This window comes from Populus trichocarpa, chromosome 5 (assembly GCF_000002775.5).
Source record: "Populus trichocarpa isolate Nisqually-1 chromosome 5, P.trichocarpa_v4.1, whole genome shotgun sequence".
Taxonomy (NCBI): Eukaryota; Viridiplantae; Streptophyta; class Magnoliopsida; order Malpighiales; family Salicaceae; genus Populus; species Populus trichocarpa.
In genome coordinates, this window is record NC_037289.2 from 1,487,583 (window position 1) to 1,508,061 (window position 20,479).

Below are 20,479 nucleotides of genomic sequence, written 5' to 3' on the forward strand. Positions count from 1 at the left end.
AAGCGGTGGTCTAAGCCTGGTGCTTCTGTACCGAAACAAGCTCCTATCTGCCTATAACAAACTGTGCCATAATGCCTAGACCCACAAGACTGACATTAAGGCCTCCCATCTGAACCTTGTGGTGTTAACTGAACAATACCTCGACTCTAAGTCGAACCAGCTCCACTCATGCTATGTCTACTGTTTCCCCTGACAGTAGACCTCGACAAGAAATTCCTTGACTGACTTAATTGGCCTTGCCGGCCTCCATGTCCCCTGTTAGGACCTGTATCAGACCGCTGCTGAAAAGAGAACTGATTCGCCACCTTGGGCCTCTTGACCGAACCCACTGATAATTCATCCTCTAACTCTCGTGCCTCAATAGCTTGGGCACGATCCACTATGACCGAGTACGTCTTAAACTCATGAGCCCCAATAGCTTTGAATAGGTAGCTATTAAGACCCCAAACAAACCTCTTGATCTTCCTCTCCTCAGTCGGTACCAAATACCCAGCAAATCTGGACAACCGCGTGAATTCCACTTCATACTCTGTCACAGTCAAGTCACCCTGAACCAACTTCTCAAACTCATATGATCTGGCTTCCCTCACACTTTCAGGTAGAAAACGCTCCAAAAACATCTCAGAAAAGTCCTTCCACGCCATCGGTGGCGAACTAGCTGCCCTTTCACCCCTCTTGGACTCATACCATTTCACAACCACCTCTCCTTCTAGCCTGAAAGATGTTAAAGTCACTACACGATGATCCGTGCACCCCATGGCCTCACACCTACACCACACTGAATCTAAAAATTGTTGTGGGTCCTCAGAGTTATCAACACCCTTAAAGGTAGGAGGTGTCAACTTAAGGAACTCTGACAATGGCACTTTCACCCCATGCACAGTATGGGAAGTCGAAGATGCATTCTTATCCTTCTCCTTCTCTCTCTCAGCTAAAAGGTCAGCCAGGGTCTGCATGACCTATCCAATCTTATCCAAAGCACTATCAGTATAAGACACCCTATCATGGGATTCCTGCACCTGGTTCTTACCAACATCCAGACCATAGTCTCCCTCAAATTCAACCTCATCATGAACTTCTGCTTCCATTGGTTGAGGCGAAGGGGTTCTAACCCTCTTTTTGCGCCTCTCTTTCCTAAGCTGAGCGATAGGAATGTCCTCTTGATCATTACCGACATAATCGGTATTAACTACATGTTTAGCTCTCGGCATATTTCCTAAAAGAATGCATTTATATATATGTATCAACATAACTATAAGGAGTTTTAAGGACGACACACCAAACACTAGATTGGAGAATTATAAGATGAATGACATCAGGACAAGATAGATCCTAAGCTCCACATATTACGAGGGTTTTGAATAATAATAAATAAATAAAAACAGATTACGAGGTTTTTATAAAACCATGCTCTGATACCACCTTTGTCACGACCTCAATCCCGGGTCCATGACCAGGAGCGGTGTCGGAAGGACACCCCACCTATACTAAGCCTCAAAACGGACATAATTTATTCAAAAATACGCAGCATTTCATAATCTTCAGAAATATTATATTATTCAAAACTGATGAAACCAAAAGATAGTTTAAAACTCTTCATCAGTAATTAAAACAAAGACAATAATTCATAATACTCACTACATTGTTAAAATCCAAACTTAATTGAAACAAGGTAATAGTGGAGCGTCTAAGACATCGAATCAAAACTAAAAGGAAAGCCTCCCAAAACAAGCAAGGCATACCGACCAAAACTGAAGAAACAGGAACACTCAACAAAGTCCACCTGCTATCAGAAACTAAGAACCTGAAATAATATTAAGAATGAGGGGTGAGTTCAACCAACTCAGTGAGGGAATAATATTTAATACACATTTTAGATATTAATAGTTTGCAAGATGATTTATCTTGATATACATATACATATACATATACATACTAAACATATCATCATAACGTAGTGGAATACATGTCAGAGATCAGATGATACTCGAAGGTAACCAGATGACACCCGAAGGTGACCACTGTGGGATGATCAGTCGCCACAGGCTGATGCCTCTCTCACCAGCTAGGTATACAGAATACTGTGTGCACATGGGCTAACTACTCTCCGTTAGCATGGAGTTACTGACAAGTCCTATATCAAGGCATAATAGATATTTATAGAATCATCAGAGAAACGTATATCATATCAAATAGAATCTAGTTCGACATATTGCGAGTGCAAATTCAAGAATAAATGAGTACTCGGAAAATAAAGCAACATATATAAATATTCAAGAAATTAACTAGTTGTACTCATTGTATAATCAACATACATATTTATTTATTTATCATATATGCATATTAAAGATTATCCCACTCACCCGGAAAATATAGAACTAAAAGGAATGTCAGACAAAAGACCCGAAATCCTATTGAGGATCGTTAGGAGAACCTACAACAATATATGAAATATACTAAAAAAAAACTCAAACAAAAGATCCCAATGCATAAAATAAAACCAGGTTTAGTCTCCTAAGTTTATTGACAAAAACGACAATTTTCCAAAACAGGGACCAAAACATAATTTTACCAGAATTGGAGGACCAAACTGTAAATACGTAACCATACTGAATTTTCACCCATAGCCCATCATAAATTCGGTCTAGAACGAACCAGGGACCGAATTGTAATTTTCATAAGTTTAGGGACTAAAATGTAAATTCCTAAAATTGAGGGACCAAACTAAAAATATTCCAAATCAATTACCAAACTGAGATTAATCATCCTTAATCTCATAATAACACTGTCCAGAAACTCAAAATACATTTAGGGGTCAAATTATAATTTTCCCAAAGTTTAGGGACTAAACTGTAATTTTCACAAATAGAGGGACCAAACTGAAATTTTTTCATCTTCAACCTTAGACCCGGAATTTTCACAGATTACCTACTGTTATCTCCTGATTTCTAACACAAATTCACCATTCAAAATCATAACTCAAAATCATCATCCTTACCTACAATCTCTCAAAATCAACTAATTAACTCATTACCCACCACAATCAACCCATAACATTCAAATTAATTCATCAATCAAACCCAAAACACAATCTTCAAAACCCTAATATTTATCAAAACAGAAGTTTAAAGCTTAAAGAACACACATTTATACATAATCTTACCTTTAAACTTATTTTCTCCAACTCTCTTCTCCTTCCCTTATCTTTCCCCCTTTTCTCTTCTTCTTCCTCCCCTTTTCTTCTCTTCTCCCGTCAGTTTTTCACTCTTAAAACACAGCTCTCTTCTATTTTTTTTTCTATTTATATTTATCAACTCTTTGTTCAATTACTATAATAACCCTTATTCATTTATACTCATTTTTAGCCTTCAAGGGCTTTATTGCCTTTTACCTACTCATTTTATTTAAAAACATTACAAGATTCTTGCATTAAGCTCCCTTGGATACCGTGCTGTCGCACCAGATCTTAGGGGATATGGTGATCTTAGGGGTAGAGCAAGTGTTTGTTGTTGCACATGACTGGGGTGCGTGCTGTGGTTGGATGGTACTTGTGCTTGTTCAGGCCTGATAGAGTGAAGGCATATGTCTGCCTTTGTGTTCCATACAGGCCAAGAAATCCTAAAATGAAGCCAGTGGAGACAATGAAACTTGCCTTTGGAGAAGACTATTACGTGTGCAGATTCCAGGTTTAGCATATAATGCATGGTTTGAACTTCAATGATCACAATTTTTTAAGGGACTTATGGTGTGGCAAATTTTTGGATTCTAACATCTCCAAATTTGGCAACTGTTTGTGTAGATTTAGTGTATGAAACAATTAATGCTGACAACAATCACTTTGTCATCTGCTAAATCTATACATAATATTCTCATCGAATTTACTTTTCGGAAAATCTCATAAGAATTGAATGAATAAGTGGATCTTACTGCCAAGTCTCATATTTTTGTGAATGTCAGTTCGGTAAGAATACTACAGACAATTAGAGGACTACTCAAAACAAGTTGTGTAGGGTTTTGGTATGAACTAATGCAAAAGTACTGTCTATTTAATGTCGTAGGAACCAGGAGTGATTGAAGCTGACATTGCACGTGCTGGAACTGCAGAAGTGCTAATGAAAACCTTGACAGATCGCAATCCAGGTCCCCCTTGCTTGCCTCAAGAAAATCCTTTCGGAATCTATCCAGAGAATCCAGTAACCCTGCCCTCTTGGCTCACTGAAGCAGACCTTGCTTTCTATGCCACAAAATATAGCCAGAAGGGGTTCACTGGAGGGTTGAACTACTACAGAGCTCTGGATCTGTATGTTTTTTCCTTTTCCTAACTAGCAGCTGAACCGAATGTAAACCCTTAACAACTTGGTCTAACAGTTACAATCTGGTGGTTGTAGGAACTGGGAGCTCACAGCACCGTGGACTGGGACACTGGTGGAAGTTCCTGTAAAGTTTGTTGTGGGAGATCTTGACATGGTCTATACTACTCCAGGGGCGAAGGAATTTGTAAACAATGGAGGATTCAAGCATCATGCCATTGTTGGAGGAAGTTGTTGTGATGGAAGGAGTCGGTCATTTCATTAACCAAGAGAAGGCAGAGGAGATCAACAATCACATTTATGACTACATTAGCATATACTGATCTGTTTTCTTGCCGTTCAAGAACGCTTCCAGAACCATATTCTGCAACCCTCCACGCTTTGGGATCTCCCTTGAATAGAAGAACTCGGTTCCAGAGCACAAGATTATCAAACTAGAATAATCTTGTTGTATTGCAAATTATTGATTTACAAGAAATACATGTTTCAATTCACCTGGTAGCTGATAATTGATTTCTATCAATCTAATCAGGCTTACCTTTTCATTCACTGGCTTCAATAATTAAATTGCAGAACCTTTTTAATGTGGGTTGGGATTAAAATGCTTTGATCTGATCTGAACAATCATCCATTACTGTCTCTTGCAACTTTAAAACACGAGATGAACAGAAATGAAGCCTGTGTTCCTTTTCTATACTGAGCCGACTAAAGTTCTAACAAGCCAACTTAGCTACTAGCCTACTGTACATTCACAAATACTGGACGTTTAACAAGCTGTTCATCCCGCTCCTAGCCATCAAAGCTTAATTGGCTCAAGCGAAACGTCAAAGAGAAGCTCGTTCACAAGACAGGCTCAAAACCAAGACTAGAACAGACTACTACCATGACAATGGCATGGGCACAAATTTTGACTGACGGATGTATAAAGAAAACAAAACTTTGGGCCGTTATAGGAAGAGAATCATATGTTCCATGAGTTTAGTTAAATATTGTTGAGAAAATTGAGATCCTCAAAAACTCATTGTGCATGACCAAGCATGATTGCTGTGCATTAAACAATCCAAGCAGATAAATAGATAACCAAAGTTAAAATATCATGAAAATGATCCTTGGATACCTAGAGTTGCACAAAAATTGGAACAGTCAATCAAAACAAACTGCCTCACACTCTCACTAAAACAAAATTAAACCCTGAAGCCCCTACTGTTCCTCTTTCCTCTAGCTTTCTCAAACTTCCTTCCCTTGGCGCGCACAAATGGTTTGGTATGGCTGTGTGGCACACCTGGAGCTGGGCCAAAGTGTTTGACAGCTTCACGAGCATTCTTCGGACCTCTGAGGAGAACCTATAAAACAGAAAAACAAAAAAGGGATGAACAAACATCCAACTCAAGAATGAAGTTCGGTAATTCATACAATTGCCAGAATTCAGAGGATGGTTGGCATTGCCACTACCAAGATAACAGAGAAAATCACAGCAAGTGGCAACATGTAAATCATATTAAACGATAGATAAACTCCAAAGCAAAGAAACATTTAAAGCATACTCAGCTTGAACCCAAAAGCAGTAATAGATTACGAACAGCAATCAAGAAAATCAAATGATCAGATCAATTAAACTAAGACCAATCACCAACAAACATAATGAATATAAGATGAAGTTCTGCAATAAAACAAATTAACCAACAAACTAAAAGGAGTACATACTGTGTTCTGTCCCAATGGAGCTCTCAAAGCAAGCTGATCAAATGTCAAGCACTCTCCTCCAGCCTTCTCAATCCTGGCCCTAGCTGTCTCTGTAAACCTCAGAGCAGTGACTTTCAATGCAGGCACCTCATAGACTCTAATATCATCAGTTACTGTCCCAACAAGCACAGCAATCTTGTCCTCCTATACATGAAACAAACAATGAAATAAAATGCTAAATAAACAAACAATACAAAAACACTTTAAAGGTAAAAAAATGCTAACCTTTCCCTTCATGAATGTAATAAGCCTAGAAAGAGAAAGTGGGGCCTTGTTAATCTTGCTCATAAACAGCCTCTTCAATATCACAGCATTGAACCTGCTTCCAGTTCTCCTCACAAGAAACCGGTACAGCTAATAAAAGACCACGGTTTCAAATCAATCACATTATACATAACATCCTTCTAAAGATTATAAAACAAATGGGGATTTTGACTATTCAGTAAAAAAAGGGTCTGAGGCCTTAGCATAGCCAACACTTCCAAAAGATCATAAAAGATTTAAACTTCGTAGCAAAAACAGACATGGGTTATTCACGTCTGTCCTTCACAAAAAGGACTATATAATCAAAAAGATCAAAACTTTATAGAAAAGTAGACATAGGTTTTTGAAAACTAACCTTAACAAGAAGCTTAAGATAGATATCATCCGACTTCGGAGCTGTACGTTTGGTCTTCTTGGACTTACCTCCTCTTTTCAAATCTATCCCCTGGAAATGAAAAAAAAAAAAAAAAAACCAACAAATCAGTAACTGAACCATATGCACACAGATACGTAAAGATAAGTATATTCCTAGGGAGAAGGGAGGCACCATTCTTGAAGCTTTAAAGCTACCCGCCGCTACTGCTAGTGGTGCTGCTGATGGGAGACGGAAAGGGGAACAAAACGAAGCTAGGGTTTTTAAGTAGTTATATAGTTTAATCTATGTGTGTAGGTGAGGTCTATTGGTGTTTATGCAGAGGCATCATTTACCGTCCACGTGGGCAACAAAGTTTGTGATCTTATATAGGGTTTGATTTGATTGGGCTTGATCAGATAGAGAATCGTTATAACGTTGGGCTAGGAAGTAGTATGATTTTGTAAGATTTAATGGATTTTGGACTTCCCAGCCCAATTCGACCGAGTAAAGTATTTTTTTTCTTAGGGTCGAGAATAATAATCATAACAGATATAAAATTTAAAAGAGTGGTTAAAAATGTTTTTCTACATTATTTTTCATAAATTTGACATGCTACATTAAAAATAAAAAATAAATCTGAAAAAATATATTTAAATATAGTTTAATTAAAAAAAATTATATATTGCATTACCAAACACATGATCAGATAATTGTGTATTTAATAATTTTAATAAAACAATATTTAAATTATATTAGATTTTCAATTATAATCATGCAATGGAAGAGGCTACCTATAACCACTCTCAAATTCATGTACAAAAGTGCAAAAAATTGTTGTAACCCTAGCTAAATAGCCTCGGTCAATGTCTTAAAACAGAAAAAAGAAATAAATAAATATAAAATAATTTTATCTCTGAAATAATTTTATCCTATTGCACTTCCGTCTTTATTTTTATTGTCTTTGCATAAGCTATCCCAATAAAGCAACCAAACACTACCGCTGTGATTCACCAGATACACACAAGTTTTAAATTTTCTTTACTGTGTAATAAGAGAGAGTTGACAGCAATGGCCTTCCTTTTTCCAGCACTAGATTGTTAGTTCTTATGAAGCTAACTCTATCTCACTCAATTGCCTTATTTCAATGAAATTTGACTGGGGCTCAACATGCAAACTAATCAGACGAGTTAATCACAAAAGAAAGTAAGATTTCGCCACCGATATTGTCAAGATATCCGAGAAAAGTAATATCCATGATCGCCTCATTAAAGGATTGATCTACATGGTAAAAGCAATTTCTGTCGAGTGTACAAGGAACGAAAGGTGACAACACGCAGAGAAATGTTCACACAATTCCTTCAGCAACATCGGGAAACAGGACAGCTGCATAGCCTTGATGAATATATGCTCTTTGCGACTTGTACCAAAGACCATACAGCAGTTGTTCTTGGAAAAACCTCAATCTAAACGCTCCATCTGCATAATACAATTAGTAAACTTGATTATATTTGTTACTAATCAGCCACATCATGCTAACTTTTTTCTTCTAAAAATGCCAATTTGATAATAAGAAAACAGTATATGCTCCAGTACAGTATATACTCCAGTATATATATATATATATATATATATATATATATATATATATAAACAAGCCCCACAAGTGATACAGTGCGCAAGAATCTCAAGTTCTCTTCATGTCATAAAATTGCTCCAACTTTAAAATTAGGTTCAAAGGGATGGATTTTGTCTATCTTAACGGCCCTTCATAAAGAAATTGCCCTGCTATTTATTTACATAAAACCAGATCAACATGGCATTTGGATGAACAAAGAGTTGAAAATTTTATGATGACCTACCTTCCAAAGACCATCGTTGAGATAATGCATGTTGTCCACGCCAATTCCCTTGTTGATTGACTTTCTGTGAATCAAAGAAATGCTTCTAGTTATAGCATATACCAATAACAAAGGGAACAGACAATAGAATCAGTGGTGATTTACAAGTCTCTTAGTATTTGTTTTATTTTATAGACTTTGGAAAATAGAAAACTATAGCATGGTCAAAATCACTCCATCACTCTCCTGGAGCCCAGATCACCGCCCACAAAATTGAAATATCGAGTTTGAATAGGTTAGAAAATAACTCACATGTCTTTTGCTGACATTTTTGTAAAGCCAATAGCAAGGGCATGTTGCTTTCCTTCAGCCATTATAGCCTGGAAGTATTTAGTTTGACAAATTAGGAATACATGTACACATTTTTGTCAAGGAAAAGCAAAGAGTAACAGAACTCCTATGCAGCATACTAGAACTGAAACAGCAACCATAAATGTCATGATTTATGAAAAGAACTGATCAGGAATAGACATTCTAAGTACAACGCAGTTCAATTTCATACCACTGGAGTTTCAGCATCCACTTCATCATCTAGTGCACCACCAGGAGATGTAAGTCCAGGACACATTATGTTAGCACCAGCAAGGACAAATTTTATTGCACCCCTATCAACTTGCAATTTTTTCATTATGTTTGGATCTGTAGAACCAGCAATTCAAAAAAAAAAGCACATCAGGATGTAAGCTTCCATAAGAACAACACGTAAAAAGCATTTGACAGGTCTTCCCATTAGAGAAACTAAATGAAAAAACATAGAGACAAATAGCTACTAGATCTTATCTTGAAGCATCATAAAAAATATAATCCAAAAGCCCAATTTTCTTTTCCTGGTTACTATCTCTAACAAGTTCAGAGACAAATAGATAAAAACTCTCATTCTGATTCAAAATAACATAACTACTTCTTTCTTATAATCTTTAAATCATTCCAAATGCCCAAAACTAATACCTGAACAGAACTATCCACTTCTTCCCACATAAATCTTACAGTAAAACTAGTGGCTGTTAAGAGCAAACTGAACCAGATTTGAGTCTAGAGATGCATCCAAAACCATAACAGCAAAGGAAATCAAAACGTAAGGAGAAATCAGGCATGCACCATCATCCATATTCATAAACAACAATAACACCTTTTGTTTTAAAAAACCACATTTTTCACCCACTACATTACGACAAACAGACTAAGCATTTCTACGACAGCATACAAAACTTTCTCATCATTTACACATAACAATAACAACAAACCACATCAATCAAGAAATCCAAACCTAAAAAATCACTACTTAACAAAAAGCACACGGTAATAACATCATTAAAATGTCATTTCAGACAAAGAAAGAAACACTTTTGCTTACATTGATGAAGAAGTCGGAGCGTAGGCATGTAAGGTCCATCCCTTATATTAAAAAACAATGGCACATTATTCACCACCACCAGATTCAAATGATTCTGACTGCATTACAATCACAATAAAAAATTTTAAAAAAAAATCAAAATTCATCAACAACAAAAGCCCATCAATTATTTCACACAAGTCAAAAATAACATTACCATTTAACAACAATTAAAGGCGATTTCTTTGGCAGAAAATCATCCAATACTGGTTCAAGTCCTGGGTACTGAAAAAACAAAAAAAAAATCAAACTTCAGAGAAAATTCATGACAAAATTGAAAAATAAAAAAATGGGTTTTTCTTCTTGTTTAATTTCGAACCTCATCAGCAATGCTTTGTCGAATTTTGCGTTGAACTGATGCTTTCACTTGGTTTTGTGACGATACTTCATCACTTGAAAACCTGAAAAAATATGAAAAAAATATGAAAAAATTGAAGAAAAAAAGTGAGAGACGGAGAGAAGAAATGAAGGATTACTTTTTGAACATTTTCGAAAGATTAAAGAGTAAGCGATTGATTAAATTTAGGGCTTTTGTAGGGTTTGGATCGATCCAATCTGCAAATACGGATTATTTTTTCTTTAAGCGGTTAATTAAAATTTAGTGAGGGTGCAGTTAACTGAACCGCGCAAGTTAGACTTGTGTGCTTATTCCAGGAGCTGCGCGCGGGACAGGCTTGTGGGCTGGGTTTTGTTTGGGCTTGATTGGTATTAATAAGAAAAGATAATTTCCCTTATAAAAAACAATCCAAAACAACAGGTTCGAGATATGGCTTAAGTTAGATCAATCCAAGTTAATTTATTTTAAAAAAAAAATTAAAAAAAAAAATCAGAGTTAAGAGTTTAACCAAATCATGATTTTTTAAAACATGATCGGGTTCTATGTTATCCCACCGGGTTTGCCCATTTAAGAGAGAGAGAGAGGCGTGAAGGCATGCCCATTTGGAAGATGTTAAAACTTTATAAAAAAAAAATTATTTAGAAGTGTAATATAAATTATTTTTTAAAATAATTTTTTGTAAAAAATATATTAAAATAATATTTTTATTATTTATTAAAATTTAATTTTAATATAAATATATTAAAATAATTCAAAATAAAAACGCACACATAGAAGTATGCCCATCTTAAAGATGTTAAAACATATTTAAAAGTGTAATAGAAATTATTTTTTAAAATATTTTAAAAAATACATCGAAATAATATAATTATTTATTTTTTAAAATTTATTTTTTATATCAATATATCAAATTATTAAAAAATATTAAAAAAACTAATTTAAAATTTAAAAAAAATCAAATTTTTTTTAAATTCAGTTTCACACAATACAAAACTGCGCTTAGAAAAACAAGAAAACGAGCACTTACTTCACTAGTCGAAAGCACTGTTCCGTTCTCCGTACTAAATAACTACAGCACAGAAGCAGGAAAAAAAAGTGACAAGAAGGGAAAGGTTGCATCCAAAAGGAACCAAAAATTTCACTTGAACAACACCCTCTTGGAATCCATCAAATTTGAAATGAAAGTAGAGTTAGCGTAACTCGTTTCTTTCTGCCATTTGCGAAAACTGTTTTCTGCTTTGTTGATCTTTTCTTGTGTGTTCTTCAACTCTTCCATTTTCTGGTTTTCCTTCTCAATATTCTTTGCAGCTGAGGCTTTCTGCGAAAGAACTGATTGTTTTTTTGCCATTAAGTTTTGGATTGCCGCTTCGATTCTAGCTTCTTCACCTGTGAGCTGAGATAGCTTTGACTCTTCCGCTTGTAACGCTAGTTTTGCTCTGTCAATTGTTGCTGATAAATCAGGATTCTCTCTGTAAAGATTCTTGCATTCAGCTTGAGCAGATTTTTTTGAAGACCTTAGATGAAAGACCTTGTTCTTGTGTCCAGTGATTAATTTCCTCACATCTTGAAGAGTGGTGTTTACATCATCCCCAAAATATTGACTGATCAGAACATCAACAGTTCTCTCCATATTGCTCAATTGCCTAATATTGTCTGAATTGGACGTCGTCAATTTGCCCATATCTCTTTTCAGCTTCTTCCAATGCTGTCCAACATTTCCAGCCAGGTCAGGGCTGTTTTGACAAGTGGTGCCCCTTTCATCAATGGCATCCTGCAAAAGAACTGCTTGAGATTCTAAAGAAAAAGGAAGACCCCAAAAGTTGACAGGCAGATTAGCTCCAACTCAGACTTTTTCTATATATATATATATGCCTCATTTACTTCAGACTTCTTCTATCTTCTCATTATGGTACTAGTAAAGATTAGAAAAATAATGAAGGGATCGAATATAAAAGAGCTTTGAAATTTCAATACATATGCACTCTTTTCTGTTCATTTTGAAAAAATTCATGGGGCAATTGCCCACTTCAATGTGATATACTTTCATCCTAAATATATATTTTTTTAATTATATTTTTCCCAAATTCCTGTATCCTTATCAACAAGGTTAAAATAAAATCTTGTTTGTTGTTCTCTGCCAAGGTCCTACTTGGCTGCTTCCATTGGACAATAATGTCTACTCGAGGGTATTAAGTTAATTGAACTAGTCAAACTCCTAATATTTCCCTAAGAATATGGGACAGACAGAATAAAAGTAGAAGGTCCTGAAAAAGAGCATGGAAGCATGGAGAGTTAATCTTCAAAGGGCAACATTCAACAGAATTCAAGAATTTAGCAAATATTGCTATGAAATATGCTGTGTGAAGTGAAATGGGAGACGTGTTACTGCGAAAGATATTCAATCAAAGGCCTCACAAAAAAGTCCTACAGGCATTTGTAGGATCTGGCCATGTAAGAGAAAGATTGGATTCCTTTTCAATCCATTAGTCTTTGGCTTTCTGGTCTCAATTACTTGAGTTTTTAATCATTAGTTTCAGTCTCCTCGTAACACTTGGAGTTGCTTTTATTAGTCCCGTCTGCCTTCATTCTCTCTTTCATTAATGAAAAATCATTTACTCTGCAAAAAGAAGAAAAAAAGAAGAAAGAGAAGAACCTGCTGGTTAAAGGAAGATTCAAAGGATGGTTGCTCTTCCATTATTGCATCATTTATTGAAGGTGAATCATACTGTCAAGGCAAATGAGATTTCAAGTTCAGTTTTTTTATCAAAATGCAATGACATTTAAAGTCCAAGTTGAAAGCAGTCATCACCTCATCACCACTTGAGTCTAGAGGTTGCTCCAAGGCAACAGGTACAGCTCCTTCGTCCTCCTCCTCCTCTTCCCTTTCTTCTTCATCCTCAATACCCAACCTATCATTTGACACCAGGGGATCCCGCAATTGAGGAGGAATAGATCTATGTCGCCGCCGAAGGAATGGTCTTACATTCGGATCAATCTCATGAGAGTGCTCCAAATTTATTTTGTTGATCCTCCACCGACCACCCTTCTGCAAGGTAGAATTTACAGCAACAGGACACCCCTTTTTCATTGATGGTCCCAAAGAACCTCGTTTTCCCTCTTTATTGCATACCATGCGAACACCACATATTTCACCACTGTTCTCGTTCTTTCTTGAAGTTCTCTTCCTCCATTCAAATCCGACAGCCTTTGCATAAGAGCACAAATACTGAATCAGTTCTTGTAAACTACCAAAAGTCTGTCCATTATACAGTGGATCAATAGAAGGACGATCAATATCATTGGACAAAGACGAGTTCCCAGCTTCTTCTTGTTCTGTCTCCCCCTCCCCCCCCTCCTCCATTTCTTCTCCCTCCTCCTTTGCTTCCTCTTCCTCGATACCCATCCTACCATTCAATGCTAGTAGATACCATCTCCGAAGAATGGGAGTTGCATTTGGATCCATCTCATGACAGTGTCGCAAATGAATTTTGTTGATCTTCCACTGACCATCCTTTTGCAAGGTAGAACATAGTGAAACGTCACACCCCTCCCCCTCAGAATTTGGCTGTTTTCTCCGCTTGCTTTTACTACATACCATGCAGATACCACAAGTTTTACCGCTGTTCTTATCCTTTCTTGAAGTCCTGATGCTCCATTGAAATCCAACTTTCTTGGCATAAGAAAACAAGAACTGAATCAGTTCTGCATAACTACCAAAAGTTTGTCCATCATATGGTTTCCCCTCCTCTTCTTCTTCATTTTCCTCTTCTTCTTCTTCCTCAATGCCCGACCTATCATTCAACTCTAATAGATGCTGTCGCATATGTAACGGTACAGCATTCAAATCAATCTCATGACAATGCTGCAAATGAATTTTGCTAATCTTCCACCGACCATCACTTTGCAAGGAAGAAGACATGGCAACATTACACCCTTCCCTCCCTGAAAGCCTAAAATACTTGGGACTCTTTCCTCGAGGCTTGTTCGTTCCTTCTTTAGTGCACACCATACGAACACCACATCTTTCCCCATTGCTCTTATTCTTTCTTGAAGTTCTATATCTCCATTGAAACCCAATAGCCTTCGCATACGACTGCAAATACTGTACCATTTCTTCTAAACTACCAAAAGTCTGCCCATCATACGGTGGCTGTAACAAATTTCGATCAACACCATCCGCGGGCAAGGACGTGGGACCAGCAGCTTCTCCACCCGAGATATTTACATCCGAATTTGCGGCACCCCCAATACTCAGACGAAGTAACTCATCCATGCCTAATCAACCACTAATACACTGCAAGGCATAATTTTTTTTCCTTTAAAAAAAACTGCACTGTATACTCAGCAAAATCCAGTTTTTTTTTTATCAATGCTATGTGAATAAAACTGGAAAAAAAAAAAAAAAACTGAAATAAATTCCTTTCTTCTTTCCGTATCTTTAAGCAAAATACAATCTTGAAGCCGAAACTTTTTTCCAAAATCACCACACGAAAAATCTTTAACAGGTTGTTTGGAACACCATGATTTGGTCAGAAATGAATTCAATTCTTAAAATTTTTCCAACTTTCGGTAAAATCAGCATTAGCATTAGCAAACGAGGAAGAATTCTGGGAAAGAAAAGGAGAGAAGAGAAGCTACCTGAGATTGAAGAGGTTTAAGAAGAGTCTTCTGTTACTTTCCTTGATTGTTTCTTTGCATGAAAGCTAACAGCTTTTAGCTTTGAGCCATGTGGGTTTTCGTTCTTCAATCCAAATATGACTTCCAAATTAATTGATTTTCTTTTGCTATGCCATAATTGCCTGAATTTTTGTCTCTGGTTTTCAAGCTTTCCTGTTTCTCAAGAAGAAACCCAGATAGATGCTTTGTGTTTTCCACACCCGCCTTCTCATCACTGATTTTCTAGCTGACGTGTCGTCTAGTTATTGAAGCGGACGACCTGCCTCCATGGTTGTCAAAGTCGGCGCAATTGAGAGGTCAACTGTGATAGTCTGGTCACGTAGCGGTGCAGAATAATTTTTTAAAATGTTTTTTATTTAAAAAAATACATTAAAATAATTTTTTAATTTTTTTTAAATTCTTGAATTTTATTTATTTTTTTGTTAAAATAAAATCGTTTTATTTTTATAAAAAATAAAAATATTTCCCCATATTAATTTTTTAAAGTTTAACTAAATCAACCAAGTTTTATTAAGTTAATATTTTTTTTGATACAAATTTAAAATTAGATTAGGTTAGATTTAGAGTCATATATGTATTCCATTGATAAATCTGTTCCTAGTCATTAGTCGATAATCATTTCATGCCCAAATTTAACAACTCAAGAACATAATAACAGAATCCGGAAGGCAACTCAGTAATCATTTGTGATCACCATATTACTTTCAGGTCTTGACACCATTTTCAGTTTCTGGTCCTGCATGGAACTACTGTATTGTCAAGACTGATGTGGTCACAACAGCACACCAATTGCTATTCCCAAAAATGATAAGAAGGCAAGAAGAACTACAAGGTTCACAATTTACTACATGTATTAGCTCTAAAAGGGGAACAAATCATTTGAACAAAACCCTTTTGGCATCCATCAAAGTCACGTTAATGGTTGCATTTACTTTACTCATTTCGTTCCGCTTTTGGAAACAACTGTACTCTGCCTTCTTGATGATTGCCTCGATATCCTTCAGCTCTTCCATTTTCTGCTTTCTCCTCTCAACACTCTCTGCAGCTGATGCTTTCTGAGAAAGAACTGATTCTTTCTTCTCGATTAGTTTTCGGATTTCAACTTCAAGTCTAGCTTCTTCACTTGTCAGCTCTGAAAGTTTTGATTCGTCAGCTTGTAATGCCAGTTTCACTTGGCTCAGCTTTGTTGGCAGATCAGGGTTTTGTTTGCGAAGAGACTCTCTTTCAGCTTCGGCAGAGTTAATTGAAGACAAAAGAGACGGGATCTTATCCTTGAGACCAGTCAGTTGTTTCTTCAGATCTCCCAGAATGGGGGTCTCTAATGCATCACCTGAATGATGATAGATAGTGTCAACAGTTCTCTCCATGCTGTTCAATTGATTAGTCCCGAAAATGGACTCTATTGACATGTCCATATATTGTTTAAGCTTCTTTCTTTTCTGTTCAACGTTCACAGATTCGCCATGGTTCTGTTGAGGAGTGGTGTCGCTTTCTCCAACCTCATCCTGCAAAAGGACTGTATAAGATTCTAAGAGTAAAGCAACGAGTTTCAGATCAGGGCTGCAGGGGACTATGAGTTCTGGATCATCTTGGACTACAAATGAATCAGGACATAAAAAATTCCCATCTGTTCGTCTTAGATCGCCATGGTGCTCTTACATTTATCAGGCAAGGATTGAAAGAAATAACAGATAGAATTCAATTTCAATGGTGTCCAGGAACCAGATAATCTTGTTGAACAAATACAAAACATAGTGAAATGTTGCCTAAGACGGAAATCTAAGGCTTTCTCAGCTAATACTCAAGATATTTATATCTCAAATTGTTATCAAAAGCTTTTGCTGTTTCTTTTATTCATTTTTTCAGGAAGAAGAAGAAGAAGAAGCAGAAGAAGGTACCTGATGATGCTCGGTGTTTACAAGATCTTCAGAGGATGAATGCTCTTCTAGTGTCCTGTCGTTCTGTCAAGGCAAAGAAATTTCAAATTCAGCTTCCAAGTCACTACATCATAAACTTAAATGACCAGTTTGAAAGAAAAGTTTACTTCATCAGCAGAGGGCTTCTGATGTCGCAACTTTGTCAAAGGCAGATCAACATCTTCTTCGTCTTCTTTTGATGATGATTCTTCTTCTTCATCTTCTACTTGTTTTCCTTGTCCTTCTGTATTCGAAGGCAGATCATCAGATGATGATGACAATGATTCTTCCTCTTCCTCTTCCATCCCTACTTTTCCTACTCCTTGTGATGATTCTAAAATAGCTGAAACCATTTTTTCTCTACGTTTTGGAACTGTTCCACATAAATTATCAAATCAACACTGACAGCCAAGAAATAGAACTCTAAGATGTACTTTGAAAGAGGGGGAGCTGCAAGATACCTCTTTGCAACTTCTGAGTACGTGCACGTCGTTTCTTACGTGTCTTCCTGGGACCATTTCCAAACTTCAAAACAAAATGTTTCCGAGCCTCAGAGAGATATGACGCAACATTTTCCCAGCACCATAACCACCAAGAATTGAAGGCATGGTCTGAAGATGGGAACCAATGAATCTGATGAACATGCGACATTGCGGATTTTCTGGTGAAATAGTCCTTCTCTGCATGCTTAAGAACATTAGGAGCCACAGTGTTCCTAGAATGCCAGGGTTGGTTGATAGTTTGGTAGAATGGGACAGGAACTGATTGAAGGTGTCCAAGTTGCCTGGCAAACTGGTTTGGGGAGTAAGGTTCAAGAAAAAATGAAGGAGGGCTAAAATATGCTGGTAGATCCTGAGCAACAAGAACAGCTTTCCACGCATCCTTTTCATCTCTAGTGTGTTTCTGATGAAGTGTGAAAGTACGAAACCAGTCAGCACCAAATTCCCTATTAAGAAATGGGTTCCACTCCTCTCCTTGGCGTTTCCTTCTGCTGTCAGTCAAATAGATGAAACATTCCTCAAAAGTTTTCTCGCATTGCACCTGGCTGAAAATTATGTAATCCCCATATGAGTATATGCTATTAAAGTGCTGTTGCCTTGGGCTTGGAAGTTGTGCAGCAATGCTCCTAGCTGCAATAGGTTTAAAATAAGCCTGCGCCCATAGCACCACTAGCCACAGAGGCCCACTCACATGTTCGCTGAAATCTGATCTGAGAATGTTGCCTAGGCAATTATAGGCAAGGCCGAGTAAGAAGGGGGCAAGCGCTAATGGACTCTTTGCATGAAAGATGGTTTCAGCCACGCATTGAAAGCCCTTCAAAACCATGACTGAGCGGTTGCAAACAAGAAACTTGCATATCCAGTACAAGTAGAAAGCCATTTCCTCTTGTTCTTTATCTCTAAGAGCCATAGATCTAGTCACAAAATTGCCATAACTTGATACACCAATCCCTTGATAAGTGTTCTTCGCATCTGGCAGGTCAGTCCCTAATGTAGATAACTCAATGCCAACTGGGGAACAACTGGTGATTGCAACCACATCCTCCATTGTTATGCCCATCAGACCTTCAGGAAGGACGAAAGCGTTGCAACTTTTGTCCCAAAAACACATGAGAGCAGACATGAGAGGACCATCAAAGGAAATGAGACGTGTTGACAGCATAATGGTTTCATAGATTCTGAGGTCTCGCCATTTCTGTCCAAGTCTCTTTTCCAACTTCTTTACCCAATTACAGTAACTTTCATCTGGAATATGCCATCCAACAATCGGGCTGGAATTTTTGCACCAACTATGCCACGAAACCAAACTTGAGTGATTCTGCACCAAAATTTTAGATTTCTCAGAAGGGTAATATTTAGACAACCTTGCAGCCACAGGTTTGTTATCTTCTTCTACAGACGGTGAATTAAAACATGGACCGAGCTTGTAATGCTGGCCCCAACCCGAATCCGAATCCAACCCCAATGAGGTTGCTGTATTGTGTGATTCATAAGCTTGCTGAACCTCAAAATTCACACCACCTGAAACCTCTGCCAACTCCTTGATTTCTTGGCAATCACCTACAAAGCTAGGTACTATACAAATCTTCGATGTCTTTGTATTATTAACCATAATTCACTTTGCACCTTTCTTCTTCCTACTGCAAGAAACAATCCGTAAACTCCATCAAAATATGCTTCACTTAGAGTCATTAACACCATTCTCTTTCCGATTCAATCCAAATAAGCATTCAATTTACATGAAATCAAATCTACTATAATAACAACATAATGTTGCCCGAACAAAATATAGCCCACCCCATTTCTTGTATGATTCCAATTCTTGTTTTTTATAAAGAAAAAGAAATTCCCATTTCATTTCCAATTCTTAACTGAACAAAATTTACAGAAAATTAACATGGGAAATCAGTAATCTTTCTAACAATGCTGATTATTATTAAAGAAAAGAGAAGGAAGAGAGAAGGTTCTTGACCTGGAACAACGCAGGAAGGAAATCAGCTAGATGAAGAAGACAGACATAGATGCAGGCAAATGCAGTGCAGCGTTAAAAGGCGCCTCTTACTGCAAAAGTAAAGTGGAGAAGTGAAGAAAGCAGAATTAGGGGAGAGTGAAGAGAGACGGAGGGAGGTTTTACAGACCCGTTTTAGGAGGTGAAAGAGTAACTTTGGAACTTGGAAGTAGATAAAGACTTGGACGCTTGGACCGAGCTGAGAATCTGAGATATCCTTGGACTAATAACCCGTTTGGCAATGGGGTGCATGTGCAAAATGTGTTTCGAATGAAAAAAACACAAAAAACAATGTTTCTAGGCGTGAAACACAGCTTACATCAAAGTGCACCACGCAGCAAATGTCTATTTATTTTTGTGTCGTAAAAGTTTAAAAAAAAATGAAATTTTTTTATTTTTTATTTTTTATTTTAAATTTTAAAAAAATAGTATTTTTATATTATTTTTTAATATGTTAATATTAAAAATAATTTTTAAAAAATAAAAATATATTTTTAAATAAAAAATATTCAGAAATAGACGATAAACAAGATGTTGCAAAGCTTTCAGTGTAAAAGACATCACAGCAGGGAACAAACATCAATTTAAGTACCGTTTTCTTGGAACTTTCTACAGCTTTTTGCAGAACTGGGGGATCCTGCAATCTGTACTCGACAAACTGAATGAGGTTTTTTTATTTTAGCATAGTAAAATAATAATAATAACAAAGTAAAAAAAAAAACATTTAGATTTACGCAATTGTTACATGTAACTCTTTTAAATTGTAAAATTATTCATCATAAAATTTAATAAAGAGAGAGGAAAAAAAAACCTTAGATTTTTACCGAAACTCCAATAACAAATCCAATGATATATAATAAAATTATAAACGATGAACAAAATGAATCACATGAGTTGTTCAAAATGTTAGGACTCATTTGTCTATAAATTATCCATGTGGTTTATTCTGATCACCGTTGATCAACTTATTTTGGTATCGTTAAATTCGTTTCATCAGTATCTTTAATAGTACTAGTGTTGTTGTTATTAGAATTTTAATTTGCCTTCATAATTTTTTTTTCTCTCTTCCTTCTCTCTC

At 36.6% G+C, this 20,479-nt stretch overlaps 5 protein-coding genes and 1 long non-coding RNA gene across 8 annotated transcripts; 1 reads left to right on the top strand and 5 right to left on the bottom strand.

The window, feature by feature from the left end:
* Positions 1–1,540: 1,540 nt before the first annotated feature.
* On the bottom strand, positions 1,541–3,263 carry LOC127905294 (uncharacterized). The gene is made up of 2 exons (XR_008059160.1): positions 3,164–3,263; positions 1,541–1,804 (listed from the first exon to the last, which is right to left on the bottom strand). It is a non-coding gene; the product is annotated as an uncharacterized LOC127905294 (long non-coding RNA).
* Positions 3,257–4,885, top strand: LOC18098646 (uncharacterized). The gene is made up of 2 exons (XM_024600515.2): positions 3,257–4,300; positions 4,389–4,885. Exons 1-2 carry the CDS (start codon positions 4,113–4,115, stop codon positions 4,573–4,575), a joined length of 375 nt encoding a protein of 124 aa, XP_024456283.1. The 5' UTR covers positions 3,257–4,112; the 3' UTR covers positions 4,576–4,885.
* A 453-nt stretch (positions 4,886–5,338) lies between these two features.
* LOC18098647 (60S ribosomal protein L18-2) lies at positions 5,339–7,027 on the bottom strand. Its single transcript, XM_006382392.3, has 5 exons — positions 6,865–7,027; positions 6,673–6,762; positions 6,279–6,407; positions 6,015–6,197; positions 5,339–5,653 (listed from the first exon to the last, which is right to left on the bottom strand). Exons 1-5 carry the CDS (start codon positions 6,865–6,867, stop codon positions 5,495–5,497), a joined length of 564 nt encoding a protein of 187 aa, XP_006382454.1. The 5' UTR covers positions 6,868–7,027; the 3' UTR covers positions 5,339–5,494.
* Positions 7,028–7,859: 832 nt separating this feature from the next.
* LOC18098648 (uncharacterized) lies at positions 7,860–11,459 on the bottom strand. 2 transcript variants are annotated; one of them, XM_052452726.1, is made up of 8 exons: positions 11,328–11,459; positions 10,283–10,364; positions 10,121–10,188; positions 9,925–10,022; positions 9,073–9,209; positions 8,823–8,890; positions 8,532–8,595; positions 7,860–8,148 (listed from the first exon to the last, which is right to left on the bottom strand). In XM_052452726.1, exons 1-8 carry the CDS (start codon positions 11,417–11,419, stop codon positions 8,131–8,133), a joined length of 627 nt encoding a protein of 208 aa, XP_052308686.1. In that variant the 5' UTR covers positions 11,420–11,459; the 3' UTR covers positions 7,860–8,130. The 2 variants fall into 2 exon arrangements, with proteins under 2 accessions (XP_052308686.1, XP_006382455.1); XM_006382393.3 differs by lacking the exon at positions 11,328–11,459 and adding an exon at positions 10,440–10,605.
* Positions 11,333–15,200, bottom strand: LOC18098649 (uncharacterized). The gene is made up of 4 exons (XM_052452725.1): positions 14,939–15,200; positions 13,110–14,594; positions 12,954–13,025; positions 11,333–12,071 (listed from the first exon to the last, which is right to left on the bottom strand). The coding sequence occupies exons 2-4, from the start codon at positions 14,571–14,573 to the stop codon at positions 11,439–11,441; spliced, it is 2,169 nt and encodes a 722-aa protein (XP_052308685.1). The 5' UTR covers positions 14,574–14,594; positions 14,939–15,200; the 3' UTR covers positions 11,333–11,438.
* A 546-nt stretch (positions 15,201–15,746) lies between these two features.
* Positions 15,747–19,624, bottom strand: LOC18098650 (uncharacterized). 2 transcript variants are annotated; one of them, XM_052453285.1, is made up of 6 exons: positions 19,532–19,596; positions 19,366–19,454; positions 17,355–19,033; positions 17,022–17,266; positions 16,876–16,938; positions 15,747–16,482 (listed from the first exon to the last, which is right to left on the bottom strand). In XM_052453285.1, exons 3-6 carry the CDS (start codon positions 19,003–19,005, stop codon positions 15,853–15,855), a joined length of 2,589 nt encoding a protein of 862 aa, XP_052309245.1. In that variant the 5' UTR covers positions 19,006–19,033; positions 19,366–19,454; positions 19,532–19,596; the 3' UTR covers positions 15,747–15,852. The 2 variants fall into 2 exon arrangements, with proteins under 2 accessions (XP_052309245.1, XP_024456574.2); XM_024600806.2 differs by having other exon boundaries at positions 19,366–19,624.
* Positions 19,625–20,479: the final 855 nt, after the last annotated feature.

Excerpts from the sequence above, each read along its gene's own strand:
- LOC18098647 (XM_006382392.3), bottom strand. Across the intron at positions 6,198-6,278 it reads TTACATTCATGAAGGGAAAG|GAGGACAAGATTGCTGTGCT; the intron begins GTTAGCATTTTT and ends TTTCATGTATAG. Across the intron at positions 5,654-6,014 it reads CTCCATTGGGACAGAACACA|GTTCTCCTCAGAGGTCCGAA; the intron begins GTATGTACTCCT and ends TCTGTTTTATAG.
- LOC18098650 (XM_024600806.2), bottom strand. The coding sequence starts at position 19,005 with ATGGTTAATAATACAAAGACATCGAAGATTTGTATAGTACCTAGCTTT. Across the intron at positions 17,267-17,354 it reads TACTCAGAAGTTGCAAAGAG|TTCCAAAACGTAGAGAAAAA; the intron begins GTATCTTGCAGC and ends TATGTGGAACAG. Across the intron at positions 16,483-16,875 it reads TAAACACCGAGCATCATCAG|GATGAGGTTGGAGAAAGCGA; the intron begins GTACCTTCTTCT and ends GTCCTTTTGCAG.
- LOC18098649 (XM_052452725.1), bottom strand. The coding sequence starts at position 14,573 with ATGGATGAGTTACTTCGTCTGAGTATTGGGGGTGCCGCAAATTCGGAT. Across the intron at positions 13,026-13,109 it reads TAGACTCAAGTGGTGATGAG|TATGATTCACCTTCAATAAA; the intron begins GTGATGACTGCT and ends TTGCCTTGACAG. Across the intron at positions 12,072-12,953 it reads AATCTTCCTTTAACCAGCAG|GATGCCATTGATGAAAGGGG; the intron begins GTTCTTCTCTTT and ends GTTCTTTTGCAG.
- LOC18098646 (XM_024600515.2), top strand. The coding sequence starts at position 4,113 with ATGAAAACCTTGACAGATCGCAATCCAGGTCCCCCTTGCTTGCCTCAA. Across the intron at positions 4,301-4,388 it reads TACTACAGAGCTCTGGATCT|GAACTGGGAGCTCACAGCAC; the intron begins GTATGTTTTTTC and ends TGGTGGTTGTAG.
- LOC18098648 (XM_052452726.1), bottom strand. The coding sequence starts at position 11,419 with ATGCAACCTTTCCCTTCTTGTCACTTTTTTTTCCTGCTTCTGTGCTGT. Across the intron at positions 9,210-9,924 it reads GCTCCGACTTCTTCATCAAT|ATCCAAACATAATGAAAAAA; the intron begins GTAAGCAAAAGT and ends CTGGTTCTACAG. Across the intron at positions 8,891-9,072 it reads TGGATGCTGAAACTCCAGTG|GCTATAATGGCTGAAGGAAA; the intron begins GTATGAAATTGA and ends AAATACTTCCAG.